Here is a 17332-nt window from a genome sequence, read left to right on the forward strand (position 1 = left end):
CCCACGACTTCCTTTTTCAAACACTTTCCTAAGGGCTGAGATAGGTAAAAAATCACACCCAAATTTGTAGACCCTTCTATGCATTCCTTTTCTGCTTAAAACTAAGCGTATCTGTTCAAAAAAAGAAAAGCATGACACACCACACAATCTCAACCACACAATGGGGAAATTCCAGGATCACTAAGAAAACACCATTATCCTAGTCACACACACTTCAGTTTAATTACTGGTTACAACACAGGAGAGGCTTTAAGAAATGCTGTCTCTCCATCCACTTTCCACATCTCCTCCAGAAGACGCAAAAGCAGAACGTTTACCCTCTGACCCTCTGAAGATTCCACATCTTAGATTCACACATCACTAATTCTAAGAAGTAGTGTGAGAACCATGCTAGACTAGAGACATTTAGTAATACATACAAACAAGCAATATTTGTGGAAGAAAATGTTCAGGCGCTCTTGCTTGACACTTATTTATCCCTATATAACTTCAATAAGAAAAACTAGACGTGACTGGCAATAATATTCTTAAGTTGCTATTTTAAAAAAACAAAACAAAACAAAACAAAAAAAAACCTTTATTTATACTCGGCTCCATGAGGAAAGTTCTCATCCTACTGATTTTCACCGCACCCTGCCACTTCTCTTATTCTCAGGCTCTCAAAAATTCCCCAAAGGCCAGGGAAAATATGCGGGGGCTGGCAGGGCACGTCTCAGGTTGGCTCGTTCCCTAAAAGGCACCCAACTTCCTGGACCCCCTTTTCGGGGACAGCAGGGAGAAAACAGAGCACTTGGCACCGCCGCGGGGAAGCCTGCGCAGGTCCCATTTCCTGACTCGTCTTTCTGCTCGCTGCGTGGGAAGGTCGCCGGCTCTGGCTTGCGGCTGGGTCGACCAAACTTACGCTCACTCTGTAAGGGCAACAGGCCGTGCCTCCCCAGCCGCCCTCCGGCCTCAAGGGTCCCCGGCCCTTCCCCCGCGCGCTCGGCCTCCGACGGCGCGGGCGCCGCTCCCCCCCTCACCTGACCACGTTGGGGTGCTCGAAGGTCTCCAGGTGCCTCAGCACCGCCACCTCGCGGATGGTAGAGAGCGGCATGCCCTCCTCGCCCGTCTGCACCCGCACGCGCTTCAGCGCCACGAAACGGCCTCCGTTCTTCAGGTCCCGGGCCTTGAACACCTTCCCATAGGCGCCCTCCCCGATCTCCGCCACGCACTCGTACTGCTGGTCCGCGCGGCTCAGGCCGTCCTTCTCCATGCCGCCCAGACGCCGCCCGGCGCGGCACCGCTGGCACGGGCGGGGGGCGCGCTTGGCTCGCTCGCGACCGCCGCTCGCCTCTTCCCGGACTCCCCGGCCCGCTCCCTCACGCCCCGGAGCTCGGTCTCGCTCTCCCTCGCCCCCGCTGACTACCGCGTTCAGGCGCTCGGGTTCTCGCGGCCGCTGGGGCTGGATAGAGCGACCTCCCCGCGGGCGGGCGCAACGCCGGTGCCGCCGCGAAACTCCGCCTGCCGAGTCGCCAAGGAGCGAGCCGATCCCTCCTCTGCCCTCCCTGAAGCGCAGTCCTCTGCACAGACACCGAAGCGATTACATAGTCTCTGCCCGAGCGCGTCTCAGTCCACAATCCTTCCACCTAAAAAAAGAGACGGGAGGACAAGAAAAAGTGCAATCAGACATCCCAGGCGCCTTCCTCCGGGTTCCCGCAGACTCCCCTCCTCCTACTTCATAAAGACCCCAACGCTACCCTCGGCGCGCTCCTGCCCTCTCCCAGGCTGCTTAATCCTTCCTGGTTCCTCCGAGAAAAGCGAAGTTACTTTTCTTTCCCTGCAGAGCTGGAGCCGTCTTAGCGCGGAGAGGTTGCAGGGGCCCCTCGGGGATGAGCGCTCGGCGCGGGACGCAGTGGAACGGGAGGGGGCGTGCCGAGCAGCCCAGAGTGTGCCGGGAGCGCGGGGGAGGGGAGGTGCCGGGCACGTCAATGTCACGGCTTAATATTTATCCCTACATCATTGTGTTGCACTGCTACCCACCCCTCCTCCCCGGGCCTGGACGTGCAGGGAGAGGGGCTCCCGGGGTGCCCTGGGGCTTTCAGGTATTGTGCACAAGCGGCCGTGGAGGGACTGTGGGTCCACCCTTGTGGGGCTGCAGAATGTGGGTGGGGGCTCCCAGGACCCTGTAACCCGATGCTGGGAGTGTGCGAGAAGGGGTGGTCAGACATCTGCTAGGAAATTGCTTCCTTTCTTTCTACTTTCAGTTTTTCTACGAGGAGACATTAAAAAACGACTTGCACACACAAATGGTCTTTTTGGGGTAAAGAAGTCTGGATTGGAAACGGAATTCTTCCTCCGACTCGGAGGACCTCCCTGGTGGAAACCCATGAGGTCGGGAGGGCTGGGGCTCCCGCTACTCGGGAGAGGAGGAACGGTGGGGCCCTGGAGCGGGGGGGGTTGGAGGGGGTGTGGGAGTCGCCCACGAGACCATAAGGGTGGGAGAAAGGGGTATCGTCGCACTCTACCTTATCATCTCCTTAAAGAATAACTTCGGGAGGAAGGTAGCATAACCGTCTCGCCCTGAAATTCTCAGCTAATTTCAACCTCATCAAAACTCACCCTCGTCTTAAAAAGTCTGGGAATGGGAGGAGTAAATGCCAAGACTCGGGGGTGAGAAAGAGGGGACTGCGCCCTCGGGGCCAGCACTCGCGAACCTTTTCCCACTCCCTGGATCTTCTCCAGATCTTCTGGATCTTAAATAGCAGAGGTGGTGGCTCCATTCCTCTTTCGGCTTAAGGCCTGGTCTCATCAAAAGCCAAACGCGCCAACCCCTCCCACCCCCGCCCGGGAGCCCGCCGCACAACAAAGTGCGGGGGTGGGGAGGTAGGGTAGGGGCACGCTTCCCTTCACCATACAGTTGAAATCCAGGACCTAGCGAGCGTCCAACCCAAGGCCGCCGCGGCCTCAGTAGGACATTCGCCACGCCGGCCGCGTGCCTGGAATCCCCGGGACACCTCGGAATTACCTGCCCCGCAACCGCTGGCCCGCTCGCCGGCTGCCAGGAATTAAAGAAACAAATGGCGCGATCCCCACGGTGTGCTGGCAGAAGGGACCGCAGCGAGCGCAGAGACCCTCACACACACTCCATTCAAAGCTCTCCTTAAAAGGTGAAGGCAAATCCTGGGGGAGCCAAGGACCGAGCCCCCTCGAGCCTGCACGAGGGTCTGAGCCAGGCCTAGGGCCACACAGGTAGCCGAGGAGCCGCCGCCGCCTGCGCAGCCCGCCCCTCCCGCATCCCCCTCCCGCCCCAGTCCAACCCGAGGCTCAGCAGCTAAAGCTTCGTCGCGGACGTCCCACCCCCGCAGGGAGCTGCGCCCGAGGCCCCGGCCCGGCCCCGCACCGCCAGCCCTGGCTCTCCCCCCTCGTTCCCCGGACGGTCGGCTCCGGAGTAGAGAAACGGGAGCAACAGTGCCTTTTTCCCCCCTCTCCTCCACTTTTTTTTTGTTGTTGTTGTTGCTTTCCCACGCTGGCTGAATGTGACTTGACCCCATTTCAAAAAAGTTTGACATAGTGCTTCAACATTTCCGCATTCCTCCGCGACTACAAAGGCTGCAGCCGCCTCCTTCTGCTTTCTGTCTCTGCTCTCTGTCTTCACACTCAATGAAATCCTTCATGTGCCTCTCCCGAAGCCTGCCAAGCACCGCAAGGGTCGCCACCAGCGCAGCGACAAGAGGCCGCACTGGGACCACGACTCCCGCGTGTGCGCACACGCAGATGCGCCCCACGTGCACACTGTGGGGCGCGCTGCGGGGCCCGGAGCTGCTCACCGCAGGGTGTGCGTTTTAACTGGGATATTTTAAATTATAAAAGTAAACTGGGAAGCTAAAGCAAACGTGCGTCCTTGTGGGGCTTCAAGCCTGTGCACGGGCCGCCTCTGCCCTCCTAAGTGTGCATAACACCCCCGCAGGGGGTGGCAGCAAGAAGCCTGCGTTAACATTTATCTCTTGGTGGAGTAGGTGGAGGCCACACCCACACCTCCGCGAGCTGAAGAGTGAGCTTTAGTGGGGAAATAAATGTGGGGCACGTTAACACAAAGTCCCGCATGGAGTCCCCAGAGGCAGTGCATTTTAAAGTGTGGATTATTGTATGAGTGTCCGAGTAGAGTTTATATTCCTCTTTAGGAAGCTTCACGAGTGTGTGGGTGTTTGTGCGCATGGCTACTTGGGAGCGGGCACAGGCTCTTAGTATTGGGGGTGTCCCTGCTGTGGGATGTCCTCTTGCCAGATTAGGGGAGACTCCTCTAACTCCCCAAAACTGGTGCCCGTAACTAGCCTGCCTCGGCTCGTAAGGGGTTAACTAAAGTCGATTCGGAAGACATACACCCCCCCCCCCACACACACACCACAGTCACCCCTACCCACACTCTCGCTTCCGACCCCGGCCAGGCTCCCAAATCTCCCCCGGGGACCCCCACCCCACCCCGCAGCCCACCCACCCGAACGCACAGCCTTTACCTGAGGGGCCCGGCAGCTTCGGGCCTCCCGAGGGGGCTGCGAGTGTCTGTTGGAACTTCGCACGTGTCCACCCCGGCGCAAAGCAGGTAACCAGCTCGGAGGAAGGAGTTACCAGCACTCTCTCCAGCGAAGGGGTGGGCACAGCGGCGGAGGGCGGAGGGAAGGCGGAGGGCGCCGCCCGCGCCGCTCGCTGGGGGCGGACGAGGGCTGCGGGGCTCCGACTGGGGCTCGGGGCCGAGCCGGGGAAGCAGCGGGGGTGAGGGCGGGGGCCCCGGAGGCCGACTCTGCCGGAGACCCACCCGGCGGCGGCTGCGGGGGTTAGGGGCTCGCTGCGCAGTGGCAAGCAAGTGTGCAAATTAAAGCCTTCCGGAGAGAGGGGAGGCGGCCGAGACCCGGCTGTGCTCTGAGGCTCTCAGCTCCCCAGCTCTCGGCTCCGAGTAGGGGGCGAGGGGGGGGGGGTGTAGTTAAATGAAAATTTCCGGCTTTGACTGCAACTGGACTGAGGGATCTTGCAACTAAAATAGGAGGCGTGAGAGGAAGAGTGGGATGTGTCGTCGGGAGTCCGCGGAGTTTCCAAACCCAGGGTCGCCCAGAGTTGGGGGTTTTGACAGTGAGGCAGGGGGTGGGGGTGGGGGAGTGATCAGCAGTCTGTGATGTGGACGGATGGAAAAAACACAAAACAACCAACCATAATTATGAGGGGCCGGTGGGGATGGTAAATACCAACACTTTCCAAGAAACTGAAAAATCAGACAAAAAAATAACTCTTCTCTATTAAAAAAAAAAAAAAAAAAAAAAAGTCTGGCAGGGCGCCTTGCAGAAAAGAAAATACTAATCTGTCCAAGCACTTTTCACTTTCAGCATGAGCTACATTTGTTTTGTTTTCCTTCGCTTCCTTTCGGCCTCACAAAGCCCTATCTTTTTCTTTTGGACAGAGGATAGGATTTGGAAATTGTCAGGCACTCTGTGGTTAACGATCTACTTGAAGGGGCTCGCCGGCTCACAATTATTCAGTGGTTAGCAATTGCTGAGGGTTCACTAAGGTATTTCTGGGGAGCTAAAAAGACTAAGATCTAATATAAATATTAGAATTGGAAGATAATAGGCACACATACACACAACAAAGAGGAGAGAATGTGATTCAGTGGGTACTCAGTTTAAATGCATTGTTGGAATTCTAAAACTTGAAACCTTGTAAGAATGTATACTTCACCTGCTAAGAAAACCTGAACACAATTATTGCAGGTGAAAATGATTTTGGACTAAAAAAAAGTCTTCAAGATCCTACAATGGAGTAAAACAACAACAACAAAAAGCTCCTTTTTTTTCTTAAGAATTCAGTGTTCTCTAAAGTCTGTATCTGTAGAATACTTGAAACCCCTTTACACATCTTAAAGCAAAGTTTAAAAACATGTATTTATTTCAGAGCTCTATGGAAAAATTGAAATCCAGCAAAATACTGTTTGAGTTGGAAATATTACCTCTATAAATCTTTTGACTTTTTGAATTAAACCATGTTGCTAATGTCAGAGTGAATCAAAATTTTGCCCTTATAAAATTTATTATATACTACAGTGAGAAGTAACAGGTTAGGTAAATAAAAATTGTTGTATTTTCATTAGCAAATATTTTGCAATGCATTATAGTAATTTGTTCTTGAATGATAAAAGTGGGTATTTGTGTTTCCTTATGCTTAAGAAAATTCATAAAATAGATTTTGTGTTTAGGAGTGTGTCTTCTAAAATTCAGTTTTTGAACAAAATTTGTAAAGATATCTATAACCTCATAGAGACTGAAGAAAACAAATGGTTAGATTTTATATTTATATAAAATATTGGATCAGTACAAATCACTAATTAGACTTTAAACTAGAGATACAAATGAGAACCTTACATTTTAAAAATTGTTATGCTCATCAATGATTTTTAAAACAAGATTTACTTGCTGGTGACTAACACATTTATGTAATTTAGAAATAATTGTCAATAAATAGTCAGGAACCAGCAAGTGATGGTAAAAATTTATTTGGGTAAATAATTTGTTTTAAAAATAGTAAGCCACAAATATCTTTAAAATTAAGAGAAAAATGTCCTTTCTAAACTGGGTTGCATTTTTAATTACTGAATTTGACAACAACCATAGATGGATTCGAAATTCTATGATTGAGATTACTAGACCACTTGTATGAGGCAGGAAGAAAGAAACTTTAATTAAATACACTGAGTGTTAACTCTATGTTATCTGTTTTCTCTGATACTGTTAATTTATCATTGTTCACTCTCTCTGGTTATGGTTCATATGAAATCCCAGTTGGTTACAGCCTTAGACCAGGAAGTTTTATAATGGATTGTGTAAAATTACTAAATACCAGATTGTTTTTGTTTATGGATAACTTCCTCTGTAGGTAACAGGTTATCATAACAAAATTTGTGCAAAGTTTATAAACTGTGAACAAAATTCCGACTCCTTTGTTTAGAAGCCTTTTGTGAATGAATATATGGGATTCAAGAATAATGATTTACATGCCATGTATCTAATATCCTAAAGTTGCAAATCAACTTACAGGTTTTTAAAAATTAGAACTCATGGATTTATCTTCAGATATGATGTAGTTTATACTGAAAATTTTCCTAGTGTCACATAAGAGATGCTTTCTCTGTGTGAACACTTTATATCAAATATCTGTAAACTTTTGTTTTTACCTAAAATAAAAATAAAATTTAAAGTTCTGGTCTATAACTTGTAATCTTGTTTAAGGAATGAGTAATTTATTTAAAATGAGTAATTTGATGATGTACATCTAATTCTAAATCATCTCTGATTTATATTGGCTATTTGAATGTATAAAATGTATTTTCCAGAAACTTGGAAATAAGGTTTTGCTATAACCTACTACACAATTTTTTTAATTGGAGGTCCACCTAAATGTATACTTTTAGCCTATAAAGGTCTTCTGTTTATTGTTTTTAGTTAAATAAAAAACTTTTCTGGCTTAATAACTTTCAAAACAGTTACTCTTATCTTTAACTTGATTTATATGAGTATGTACATGTTATTTTTATTGAATAATTACTATGAAAAACTATAATTTTAACAGAAATAGTAGAATGTAATACAGTGCATTTTCGTGCATTCTTTCTTACCCAGGCTTTTCCAAAATGTTTTCTTAGGTTTTCCCTTAAAATACTGAAAATTTACTAAACATCCTAGGAAAACTCAATTACACCACCAATTCTGAATTTTAAATGATTTATAAATTCAATCTTCTAAATACATTACTTCCTGTCAATTTGGAAATGACCTGGGGTTTTCTCTTTTCTTGTTGCATGTGATCTAGAGTAGTGCATTGAAGAAACTTACGAAGGTTTTGATATTTGCCCGGAGGGGAAAAGAAATATATCAGGTAGTAGCTTAGAAACTTAAGAAGAAAAAAACCAAACATAATATTTTTTTTTTTGAGATTTTCCGTTTTCATGGGTTCTCTTGCTCTATAATTATCCCTGTGCTCCCTCTACAACATGTCAGTACTATGTTCACATTTGTGTAATTGTCATATTTTTCTCTTTTGATAGTTACTCCTATCTTCTATTTGCTTAGCGTGTTTGTGTGTGTGTGTGTGAATACTTGTACGTTCTTAGCATATTGTCATGACATGTTCAAAACGTGTTCTTAAGACCCTTTCATCTATATTAGTATTATGAGTAATCAGAAAAATAACTAGACAGATATTTATAAAAGATGGTGATAATCACATTGAAAGACCTACATTTCCTTTTGATTTCTAGTGTTCTACTTCACTGATTTCTAGCATTTCAACCATACACGTGGCCTAACAATTGTTATTGTGTTGCCATAGCTGCCTTCTGTTGAGCTAAAAGGTGTGTCCACGTTTTAGAGAGACCGTTCAGATGAAGCAGAGAAGGTACAACACAGTCGGGGGGAATCATGATAAAGTGGGGTCTGGGAGGTAGGAGGAAGGGGCAAAGAAAGGCACCTGGGAGAAACTTCTGTGAATGGTCTGGCGGCAGGAGCAAGTGAAGGAAATACTTGCCCAAGTCCTGGGACCAAGGGATGTAGCCTCTGGGCTCTAAGTATGGAGTGTCTGTGCAACCTAATTCTTCTAGAACGAATGGTGCTCTAGGTCAATCCTATTGTGCATTGAAATCTGTCTTCTTAAATGAGATTATATAATGTCTGGGTCTATATTCATGTAACTTACCTTGTCTCATTAGGGATTTTTCCTCAAAATAATACAGAATGGTAAATGGTATTCTTGGCAGGGTTCTTTAGATTTCTAGAAGAAATTATATAATTGTGTAGCTCTATGGATCAAACAGTTTTCCACAAATTGGAGAGAGAGTCTGATTTTTAAACCCTGCTATAGATTTGTTCAGTTACTCAGATCTTAGTGTCCTCAATACCTAATACAGTAACTGGCAAGTATTTTATGTCCAATGAATGTTAGTCAATGGGAAAGTTGGCTTTAGATCCTGCATCCCCTTTGGGACTACTTCTTCCTATTCCCCTCAGGGAGATATATGATAATCATGTTTTATATAATGCCAGCAAAGTTTAAGGATCCGTGTGCTGATGTCCGGACTTCAGAACCGTGTCTCCTCTACCCTCAGTTCCCTTCCTCTTAGCCTCTCCTCCAAATCCGATCATCTTTTTAAGGCCCTGCTCTTAAAACCCAGGAGAGTCCCTCAGCTGACCGACACCCCTCTTGGCTCCCACTTCTTGAGGCCATCTGCTTTCTCCGCCCTTAAAAGCCCGATGCTCTGCTCTCCACTACCCTGAGCTCCTCAAGTGTGTGCACCGTGCCTTGCTCCCCTTGGCCATGATCCAGCTCCTGGCTGTGTCATCTGGCCATAGTAGGTGGTCAATGAATGCAACAGAGGTTCTTGTCTCTCCACATGAGCATTACGGAATCAAGCAGGCACAGACAGACTGGAACGGCGTGGCATAACTAGAATAACATTTGAGAAGTTGAGGACAGTGTTCCACTTTGCTTAAACAGGAAAGAACCAGTCATCCTGTTACTTGGTGTGGATTTGTTTTTTCTTGTGTTGCAGATATTGGTCACTAAAAACATTTTTTCTGAAAGAAAATGTGTTCAGATAAATTTCTAAATTTGTCTGGAAGGCACATTCTAAAATCTGACCTGCAAAAAAAATGTGCTTAGGTAATTTTCTGCATTGTCTTCCCCAATTCCAATTAAACAATTTCTCTTTAAAAAGAGCAAGTACTAAACTCTGAGGTAAATGAGACACTCCATAACCCAGAACTGAGAAAGATTGCTAATTTTGTTGAGCAATATCCTTATCAGCTATGTGAGTGCATTTTAAAGGAGAGAATCCTTTATTTCTAAGCCAAGAACTTGTGTTTTATTCCCAGTTCTTCCTCTAAAGCAATGCTCACTGTACCCTAAGTTACCAGTCATTTAATCTTTCTGACCTTCAGGGTCTTACCTCTTTAACGGAGTTGTTAACCGTTCAGTGAGATGTTACGAAAATAGTTTGGAGAGATGCAACAGAGAGTTTTACTTTCACAAGAGAAGATACGGAAAGGTAATTGAAGTTGCTGGTCTTTGGGTCAGAAGACCTGAAATTTAAACTGAAGTTGCCCACACACCACCTGTGTGACCTTGGGCAACACACTTCAGCCCCTGGACCTTAAGGTCTTTGTCAATAAAAAAGATGATTAGACTCAACAATGGGTATAGCTGTTGCCGAGGTAGCGTGAAAATGCTGCCGTCTGGCCCCGCCATTATATATCTATTCTTATAAATCCCCTAAACAGTAATAGGGTCAGCGGATGGGACTCGGATTTAGCAACCCAGAGGTTCTGGACCTCAAATGTGAAATGTATTGGGGTCTCTCTAAGATGAACCTCTGGACATTCAAGACTGAATAGAAATGAAGACTTCTAGGAAAACATCAGAAAAATTCACTAGATGAGGAGAGAGAAGCCGAGTTTTTAATTACTTGGCTAAAATGAAAGGTGATGGATTAAATTAATCAACCCCCATTAATAAAATATGATAAATACATGACTGTAGTGCTCACCACACCAGGATACTAAAGAGCAGAAATCTTGGGTGATCACAGAAATTCCTCGAAGATGACATGAAGCATAACTCTGGGCGATGTGACATAGCTGTAACCCATTGAAAACGTTGGCAGCCAACCTCCTGTGAGGCAGTGGGAAGTTGGGGGGGGGGGTGTCACTGTATGGGGGGGGTGCGTAAGAGACAATATGCTGTGAATCTGAGGCTCTCCAGAGATATCAGAAATCCCAAGTACTGCTGACCCAAAGCCGTTATTCAAATGTGTCAGGGGACAGGCTATTGCCTCTGTGTTCTTGTTTTGTATAACATTCGCCCTGTGCATGGTTGGTTTTAAGGTCTCCCCCAGATGTAGGGACATTTACACAGCTGGAACTGATGGTCCTGGATAAGAAGCTTGGCCACCATGTGACCTTGCAGTAGGTGCTTAAATTTTCAGATCCCCAGTTTCCCTCACCCTTACAGTAAGGATGCAATTATCCACCATAATAAGCTGGGGTGAGAATTCAGTCAGTGCGAACTGTATTTTGCATTTAACAGAACTTTTATAAATATAAATACACAATCAACATACCTTTCATGAAATTACATCTCCTATCTCTTTTTAAAGGCAGCTAACCCTTTGTCAGCTGGACTGAAACCTCTACCTATGGCAGGAAGAACACCACCAGAAACAGTGCAAACTCAAAATTATCCTAGGCTTTGACCAAACCACAGCAGTCTCTGGGTCTGTGAGGGATGGAGGAGAGAGTGAGTTGTCTCACCTGAAACCTTACACCAGTACTGCTCAACCTTTTAGTCTCTACCTCTCCGTCTTCCTCACCCTCTTCCTTCCGTTTGGCTCTCTCTTCTTCCTTCCCGCTGCTTGCGTGTGGCCCATGTGTGCTGACATTGGTATTAAAAGCCATGTACTATGTTGCTTCCTTACAAGAGCGCCCCTACTCCCATCACTCTCCCACAGTCTCTGGCTCCCACTTTTCTTGCTTTAAGAGCTGTTTGTTGGGGGACGCCTGGGTGGCTCAGTGGGTTAAGTCTCTGCCTTGGGCTCAGGTCATGATCTCAGGGTCCTGGGATGGAGCCCCACATTGGGCTCTCTGCTTGGCAGGGAGCCTGCTTCCTCCTCTCTCTCTGCCTGCCTTTCTGCCTACTTGTGATCTCTCTCTCAAATAAATAAATAAAATCTTAAAAAAAAAAAAAAGAGCTTTTTGTCATCCTAGTGATCCCTTCTCTACCTTTTGACCTTGTCTTCTTAGCTTAGCAGAAGTTTACTTGGCTTTAGATGGCATTGTATTTCCTATCCCATACTCTTTCGCAGGAACACATGGGGGGCACTCCCCCACCTCCCTTACCCTCTTTTTTCTTTTTCTTTTTTTTTAATTTCCCAGGGATACTTCCACAGTTTATATCACCGCTCTCCAGTGTCAGACCCTCCAGTGTCACCCCATTTCTCTCAGAATAAAATCTCAGTCTTGCCCGACACTGCCTCTTTCTGATTCTTCCAAGTGCCCTCCCTGTTGCTCCCTCTATGGCAGCCACACTGGCCTCCTCAGTGTTCCACAAACCCACAGAGCACATTCACATCTCTGAGGTTTGTGTTTGCTGTTCCCTCTAGCTGAAATGCTCTTCCACCGACTCATCGGCGTGGCTGTCTTCCTCACTTCCTTCGGGTCTCACTCCACAGTCACCAAAGAGATCTACTTTGAGCACCCTACATGAATTGCATCTAGTCCCATCTCTATCCATCTTATTTCATTTTGTTTTTCTTTTTCTTAGCACTTATTTCCATCTGACACATTAAAGCTTTATTTGTTTATTTGCTCAGTGTCTGTATCCCCCAACCTCCAGAATGGAATCTACAGAAGAGCTTGAATTTTCTTCCATATTCTCTTGTATCACTAAAATAATCCGTGGCACAGAGTGAGCAATAAATATTTGTCAAACGAATGAGTAAATGAGCTCTCCTCTTGCCTAGGCTTACAACCAGTCAGTCTTTAGCTAACTGATGGTTTATTAATTAAGAATAACTATCTGTTTGGCAAGAGCCCCTGCTATCTATCTACCTATCTATCTATAATACATATCTTAGTACAATCTGTCTAAATTTAGGTATTTTACATGCAACCAATATTCTGCTAAGGGGCTTCAGCTGGGATTGTTCACAAAGGTGTTCTTTTTTTTTTTTTTTTTTTAAGATTTTATTTATTTATTTGTCAGAGAGAGTGAGCACAGACAGACAGAGTGGCAGGCAGAGGCAGAGGGAGAAGCAGGCTCCCCGCTGAGCAAGGATCCTGACGCGGGACTGGATCCCAGGACGCTGGGATCAGGACCTGAGCCCGAAGGCAGCCGCTTAACCAACTGAGCCACCCAGATGCCCCCTCCCCTTTTTTTTTTAAGGGGTAATGGTTTCTCATTATTGGTTTTATTTACATTTATTTAATTACTACTTAGAGTGAACTTTTTTCCATAATGACATTAGTCATTTGGGGTTTTTTTCTGTATTTACTACTCTTTTAAAAATTTATTTATTTTTATTGTTATTAACATATAATATATTATTTGTTTCAGGGGTACCGGTCTGTGATTCACCAGTCTTACGTAATTAAGAGTGTTCATCATACCCTCCCCAGCGTCTGTCACACAGCCACCCCATCCTTCCCACCCTCCTCCCCTCCAGGAACCCTCAGTTGGTTTCCTGAGATTAAGAGTCTCTCAGAGTTTGTCTTCCTCTCTGGTTTTGTCTTGTTTCATTTCTCCCTGCTTCCCCTATGATCCTCTGTCTTGTTTCTCGAATTCCTCATATCAGTGAGATCATATGATAACTGTCTTTCTCTGATTGACTTATTTCACTCAGCATAATACCTTCTAATTCCATCCACGTCATTGCAAATGGCAAGATTTCAATTTTTTGATGGCTGCATAATATTCCACTGTGTGTGTGTGTGTGTGTGTGTGTGTACACATCACATCTTCTTTATCCATTCACCTGTTGATGAACATCTAGGCTCTTTCCATAGTTTGGCTATTGTGGACATTGCTGCTATAAATATTGGGGTGCACATGCCCCTTCGGATCACTACATTTGTATCTTTAGGGTAAATATGCAGTAGTGCAATTGCTAGGTCATAGGGTAGCTCTATTTTCAACTTTCTGAGGAACATCCATACTGTTTTCCAGACTGGCTGTACCAGCTTGCATTCCCAACAATGGTGTGGGAGGGTTCCCCACAAAGGTGCTCCTTAAAGATAATCTGATTCAACACACCACAGATAAGATTTTCTCTAAAATCATTAAAACTATAAAGTAAGTATATTCAGTTAATTGAAATTATGCTGGAATGTATCTCTTACACTGGAATGTGTAGGTAACAAATGTGAGTTTTGTTCCAAATATCTGTCTCTCCTCATATAAAGAGTGGGAAGTGATTTGGAAGCCAGGGGTGGCCAGATTCATGTCTCAATCCATCCTGCTTTTTTTCTGCCATATTCCTACTCCAGGTTCTTGCATGCCTGGTGAGAGCCAGTGAGGGGGAACGCAGTGCTTAAGGAGTTGCAACACTGGAGACAGGCTTTGGTGATTCAAATCTGGGCCCTGCTGCTCAGTGGCTTTGTGTCCTTGGGTAAGTTACTTAAGGTCTCTGAAACTCCATTTCTGTATCAGGGTTAAGACTCTCCTCCTCCAGGGTCATCCTGAGGATTTAATGAGTTAATCCATGCAAAGCACTTATGGGATTGGCACACAGAAAGTACATGTTAGCTATGATTATTGCTAATATTCCTCCTGATAAAACAGCTGTCACTTCTTAGAGTTTTACTGTCCTCTTTCCTGGGCACCTGGCCCAGGATTTACTGCACAGTACTCAGCCACCACACCCTTGGATCCCTTGCTACTAGTGTTATAGGCTCCGTCTTCTCCCTTCGACTTTTCTCCCTCTTTCCCTCTCCTCCCTCCTTCCTTCCTTCCCCCTCTTCCCTCCCTTTCTCCTCATAAATCTTGCCTTTTCTTACTTTCTTCTACACTTTCTCTCTCATACATTGTACAGTCTGCTCTGGATTAGCTCTCCCTGTTTTCTCCTCCATTCTTGCGCTGTTTCTGTTCTCATTCATAGAGGAAGGGTTCTGAACGACAAGGAGCTGTCATGTCACCACGAAGAGTCCCCAGAAACAAGTCTTTCAGAGCTCTCACTTCCTGGGTAGAATTCTCCTCTTTCAAGGGACCTCTGCTTCTGAGATCTGAAGCCCTTCATCAAAGACTGCTTGCGACTCGAGTGGATCAGAAATGCCATCTCAGTGCTCTTCACCGGTGTGTGGGTTACACCAGCCCAGCACCCAGGGCTTTAGAAAACACGGACCTGGGACGCCTGGGTGGCGCAGTTGGTTAAGCAGCTGCCTTCAGGTCAGGTCATGATCCCAGAATCCTGGGATCGAGTCCCACATCAGGCTCCTTGCTTGGCAGGGAGCCTGCTTCTCGCTCTGCCTCTGCCTGCCACTCTGCCTGTGCTCACTCTCGCTCCTCTCTCTCTCTGACAAATAAATAAATAAAATCTTTAAAAAAAAAAAAGAAAACACGGACCTGTCTGATCAACAATCACGGGCGAACCATAAAATCAACCATAACCAATTGTATTGCTTCCTGCTCCTGGGGGACATGGATGAAATAATGTGGTTTCTTTGATGCCTAATAAAGTTCAAGTCCAGTGATGGTGAGAATGTAGAAAGGAATGAAAGACATGTTCAGTGCAAATGTGTTTTTTTTTTTTTCCCCTCATTGCCCTATTAGATTAGGAACTCCTCGAGCAAAGGGACCATGTCTGCTGTCTTCATTTGTAATGTTTAGGACCAGTGCCCCGCTTAGTGCCCTATTCACAATATGTGCTCAGTAATTCAACACTCCCGGAATTTTTGCTTTCCAAGTACAGGACAAACGTGGTAAAAAAATTCTGAATACACAAAAGCTAAAAAGAATGAGTGTAATGCTTTATGTGACTGTCATTCAGGTGGCTTTGTAAAATAGACAATTCTAAGCACTAAATTGTCAGACCAGTTTAAAAAAAAAAACACACAAATCTCAATAGCCCCATACACTTTTACAGCATATCTTTTGTGGCAATTATTATAGTAGACCCCTTATTCATGGTTTCACTTTCCTCAGTTTTAATTACCTTCAGTGGGCCATTGTCAGGAAGCAGATGAACTTCCTTCTGACCTATCCTCAGAAGTTCAATAGTAGCCTAACGCTAGGTCACAATGCCTTCGTCATTCACCTCACTTCATCTCATCACATAGATATTTCATCATCTCACATCATCACAAAATGGAAGATGGGTACCGTACAATAAGGTATTTAGAGAGAGCACATTCACATAACTTTTATTACAGTATATTGTTATTATTTTTCTATTGTATTATGAGTTACTGTTGTTCATCTCTTACTGTGCCTACTTTAGAAGTTAAACTTTACCATAGGTATGTATGTACAGGAAAAACCAGTATATATGGGGTTTGGTTCTATCCACGTTTTTAGGCACCCACGGGGCATTCTTGGAAAGTATCTGGGTGGATAATGGGCAGAGGGGGGATCTACTGTACTGTAAATTATAGTGATATAGAAATATATCTTAATTCTCTCTATTGTTAAACTCCTTCAGGAACTAGTTTCTGTTGTGTTATACACATCATACGCTTCTAATACCTGTTTGCTGAATAAATGAATGATGAAATGCATGATGTTTTATTTCCACTCATTCAGAATGTTCAAAGAGGTTTCACATAATTCAATGGACTTATTAAGTAAAAAGTTACTATCTATTTAATATATATGGATTGACACCAAAATATAAAATTCTACACGGCAAAATTATACCAAATGATATTATTTTTTATGATACAAAAGGCACTTCAAGACCTTTAACTTACAAAATTAAAAGAAACCAACGGTTTCCTAAAAATATATCTTCATCTCTTGTTTTGGTCTACCAGTAGTTTACCATGACTTTTAAATAAATCTGCTTTGTCAAGTTGTCTAGTTGTATGGATCCTGAATAAAAAGCGATTTTATATTCTGCTCGGAAAGATTTTAGAAAGCTAAAGTACCTTGAGAAAGACAATGTAACATTGAACCAAAGTGATGAAAATGATTATATTTCAGTCTTTAATACATTTGTATCTCGACATATTACATTTCTAGACCAAAATGGTTTGTACATCTCTGTTGCTTGAGCAGGAGGAAATCATTATAATAAAAAGAGTTATTGAAAATGGTCCATGTTGTGTAATTCCCAGGATAAATGGGCTGAGTAGCAAATATTTCTGTTGTGAACTGTTTTATACTGAAATGTGCATTATTAAACCCATTTGTTGAGCACATTGAAAGATCGAATATCTTTCTAACTCGACACTGGAAAACGTTTATTTGCCATTCCTCTCCTTCCTCTGCTCTGATCTTGTTAGATACTGTTTCTGGGTTTTCTGGAATCCAACCATATTGAGGGGGGTGAAATCATAACTGAAGAAACCAAAAAACCAGAATTTATAATTTATAAACACATATTTTTAACAAGATCATAAGAAATTTTAAATAGCATACACAATAGAAACAGCATGTAGGAAAACATACAGAATGATGTGGTGGGTGACTATTTTTACACTATCATAGATAAACTACGCATTTGAAGAACATAAAAACAGTAGTCATCAGGTTATAAGAATTTGAATGTAGCAAAGGAATGCTAGTGATCAGATGGTTTGGAGGTGATATGATGCCTTTTTTTTTTTTACGA

The 17332-nt window shown here is 44.7% G+C and overlaps 1 protein-coding gene and 1 long non-coding RNA gene across 5 annotated transcripts in view; one reads left to right on the forward strand and one right to left on the reverse strand.

Moving 5' to 3' along the window:
• The window catches only part of CDK6 (cyclin dependent kinase 6), a 243913-nt gene extending 239253 nt beyond the window's left edge, over positions 1-4660 (reverse strand). Inside the window, exons 1-2 of one of the 4 annotated variants that reach the window (XM_059171112.1) lie at positions 4494-4660; positions 1020-1625 (exon numbers count right to left, since the gene is read on the reverse strand). In XM_059171112.1, the coding sequence (XP_059027095.1) occupies positions 1020-1252 (233 nt within the window). In that variant the 5' untranslated portion in view covers positions 1253-1625; positions 4494-4660. Of the gene's footprint in view, positions 1-1019; positions 1626-1736; positions 1912-3004; positions 3268-4493 lie in introns of those variants that run through there. The other 3 variants (XM_059171113.1, XM_059171111.1, XM_059171114.1) reach the window with 3 other exon arrangements.
• Positions 4093-16793, forward strand: LOC131829372 (uncharacterized). Its single transcript, XR_009352831.1, has 3 exons — positions 4093-4579; positions 14052-14173; positions 14663-16793. It is a non-coding gene; the product is annotated as an uncharacterized LOC131829372 (long non-coding RNA).
• Positions 16794-17332: the final 539 nt, after the last annotated feature.

Source organism: Mustela lutreola, chromosome 4 (genome assembly GCF_030435805.1).
Source record: "Mustela lutreola isolate mMusLut2 chromosome 4, mMusLut2.pri, whole genome shotgun sequence".
Taxonomy (NCBI): Eukaryota; Metazoa; Chordata; class Mammalia; order Carnivora; family Mustelidae; genus Mustela; species Mustela lutreola.